General features: G+C 44.9%; 1 protein-coding gene across 1 annotated transcript; it reads right to left on the bottom strand.

Moving 5' to 3' along the window:
- Positions 1-891: 891 nt before the first annotated feature.
- LOC119436045 (neurogenin-1) lies at positions 892-1,752 on the bottom strand. The gene has a single exon (XM_037702785.1). It carries the CDS (start codon positions 1,750-1,752, stop codon positions 892-894), a length of 861 nt encoding a protein of 286 aa, XP_037558713.1.
- Between the last annotated feature and the right edge of the window lie 1,556 nt (positions 1,753-3,308).

Genomic DNA, 3,308 nt, shown 5'->3' with positions numbered 1-3,308 from the left:
TTGTAGCAAGAGAGAGTCGGTGAGGGACGTCTTAATTTTTGTACAGAAGTATTTATTGGTCGTTGAAAATGATGGCATAAATAATACAGAACTGCTGTGAAAGAGGGAACATTGTAAACGGCATGCCCATTGAATTTTGAACATGTTTACATAGGCACATGGCAATTGTACTGCATGGTGAAGAAAAAAAAGACACTTTCATTTGGCCTTAGGCACAAGGCATCACAGGATTTTATAGAACAGCGACGGTGGCCCTTGATTGCTTAAACATATTTATAATTCGATTTGGGGTTGGTTTTTAACTATCTTATATAACAAAACGCACCGAAACAGCAGCAAAAGTATTTTAAATACGACTTTTTTTGTTATAAAGGCATGCACGTATTAAATATAGAGATGAATCTTTTTTTATTGTAAGCTACGTTTATTCTATGCAAAATGAAGCATGAATTTACCTTTGCACGACATTGCACAGAAGAAAAAAAAATTGATTTACAAATCTGCATATCTTCAGCTTCACGGCCTTTTAGAAGAGCACGTTCAGAACACTTCTTTGGAACACCACGTATGGAGGTCACATAGGTGTAGACATCACCTTATAGAAATATATATTGCTGTTATGGAAAAGCGGAATAAAGAAGGATTAAATTACTCGAGTATCTGCAAGATTGCCACAATGTCCACGTCGTTTCTATGAGGGCTGATGAAAGGTGTTTGGATATTTGGCTCCAGCACGCAAGTCCACACAATTGCGCAATTGGTCCTTTCTTTTTTTGCGTGTGTGTCAGCCCGGCACGCAATGTTCACTTGACTCTCACACGCTGTTCACACATATAGTGTCCACTCGCGGCAGGCACCTTTTTCGGTAATAATGTTAGGCGCAGGTGTTCCTCATAAGGCTTCGTAAGTCGTGAAGCCGCACTCCGATCCGGAACACGAGGAATCCGAAAAGTCCACAGAACTAGCCGGCGTCGACACAACCACAGAACCCGGACAGGATGACAAGTTCCACGGCGTCGAAGGCGACCCTAGACACGCTGATGAAGGTGTGTGCTGCCTCACGGGCGATGGAGATGACGTCACGGACAGAGGGGGCGTGTAATATCCTCGAGGTGTAGTAGGCCCACTGGTAGCCAACGGGGTCAGTGTGGCTACCAAAGGCGTGGTCGTCGACTCATGAAGTCCAGCGGGTGATGTCGGCGTCGTCGTGAGCGCGTCCTGAGGCATCTCCGGTGGATCCTTCTTCTCCGCCTTGGACTCGACTATCTTGAGCGTTTGCGAAAGGGCCCAAATGTAGTTGTGCGCAAACCTGAGCGTTTCGATCTTGGTCAGCTTGGTGTCATCGGGAAAAGTCGGCAAAACACAGCGGAGACGATCCAGAGCGCTGTTGAGATTGTGCATTCGATTTCTCTCGCGGTCGTTGGCCTTAAGCCGCCGGGTCTTTTTCATCTTGGGCTGCCCTGGTACCTTCAGCGTAGAAGCCGTTGTCCTGGATCGCGCTGAAGTTTTCGGGGCCCGCTTGCGTCTAGCGGAAAGCTGGGATGCCGTGGAGGACGAGTCACCAGACTCGGCGTCGTCAAATTCGTCGGCGTCCATGTAAGACGAAGGGCAGGGACTGAGTAGCTCCTGAGAAGATGTTGGGGAGCGCTCATCCGGAAGGTCATCGTCTTCGCTGAAACCACCCGAAGTACCACTGCGGAAGGCTGCATCATCTGGGGGCGACATGGGGAGCTCTGACTTGAGTGACAACATTGCCGGTGCCATTAGGGGGCCTAGTGAGTAGTCGCAGCTGTGCCGGACGCGGTCGCTTATTTCTTGACAGGGAACCACAGCTCCACACGGTCTCGCTTCAAGACGATGATATGTAATGCCTGCAATGACAGGAAAGACGGGGATCAGAAAACGAGCAATTATAGAAAAAGCATGTTTGTTTTTCTCTGGACAGAAAGCAAGTACAAGCAAGTAAAACATCCTCAAGAGCGGGATTGGAAGCATTTTGATCCCATTTTGCTGGAAACTAATCATATCGCACCCCCACTTTCATTATAATTGTAAATCTGAAATCAATTCCCATTTTTTTCCATTGCCATCTTTGTAATATGTGTAATGGCAATTAAGGGTAAACACATGGTGAAGGGGCACTGAAGAGTAATAGCTGTTTCTCAATGCGCAAAGCTTCTGCATTCCGTAGTATACAGTTTTTCTTCACGAATTTTATCTTACCGCGAAAAAAAAAAAGCATATTATGAAAAATTGTGCTATGAAAACAATTTCTGGCCACGAAACCATAATTATACTGCACCGCCTATATCTGCAACGAGGGCTTCAGTTTATGAAATATAGGAGATTCAAGACAAAATTATAACTGTTGCAAACCGAGATTTTCATAGCAGCGACGAACATAATAATTTGCGCTCTAATCTCCAATAGAATTGGTATCTCAGAAATGTTGAGTAATTAGAGACTTTACTGTGCACCTGTGTTCAAAGCATCGCCTATTGCTACAGAATATGTGCCTTGCACTAGTTTCGAGAAATAGGTACTCGAAATCTGCAACGACATGAACGGCTGTTATATTAATATGCTTCCGCACTGCGGAAAAATGCCATTTGGAAAACTGTTAAGTGGAACATAATTCGTCACAGGCTTGTTTTGAGTCCGTATTTCTTGAAGTTGGTATTAGGCACTAAGTTTCTAGCGAGAGATTGCGCTTTGAGTGCTTGATGAGATTAATTATGCAATTACAACATGCCTCGAAAATTCCCTAATATAAAAGTAATTCGTGAAATTTGGTAACTAATTATTATATTGGTGATTATTGCGCAGGTTCTGATATCCGCCACTGCTATGAGGGTTGGTTAGTAAAATGATCATTTCATTTCAAATCCTTGATTGTTAGTAATCAGAGACAATTATTACTGAAACACGCGCGGTATCTCGGCTCAGAGCAAAAAACTTACACATAAAACACTTTTCATCTAAATGGAATAGCACGGAATGCGAGGGATTAAACATTCGCCTCCAATTTGCCAGAACGAGTCCGTTTGAAGCGTCCCCATGCTTTTCCAGCTCATGGTCGGGCCCTCAAAGAGCCGTTTTCAATCTGTGCACGTGTACTTCATGAAATTCCCTTGTGAAATTCGATCTGCCCATGGGCGTGAACTGAACACAGCCCTGACAGAGCGCTTGCACTTTGGACAGCGTAGCGGATCGGCAGGAGCACTGTTATTCAGGCAACCATGTTTTAGAAAGCAAGTCCACGAGCAGGGGAGTAACCTACTGAAGCATTCAGCTACTGCGGTGCCGCT

The sequence above is a fragment of the Dermacentor silvarum genome, chromosome 1 (genome assembly GCF_013339745.2).
Source record: "Dermacentor silvarum isolate Dsil-2018 chromosome 1, BIME_Dsil_1.4, whole genome shotgun sequence".
In the NCBI taxonomy this organism is placed as follows: domain Eukaryota; kingdom Metazoa; phylum Arthropoda; class Arachnida; order Ixodida; family Ixodidae; genus Dermacentor; species Dermacentor silvarum.
Note: the sequence above shows the minus strand (reverse complement) of the source record. Positions and strands in the feature narration are given on the sequence as shown.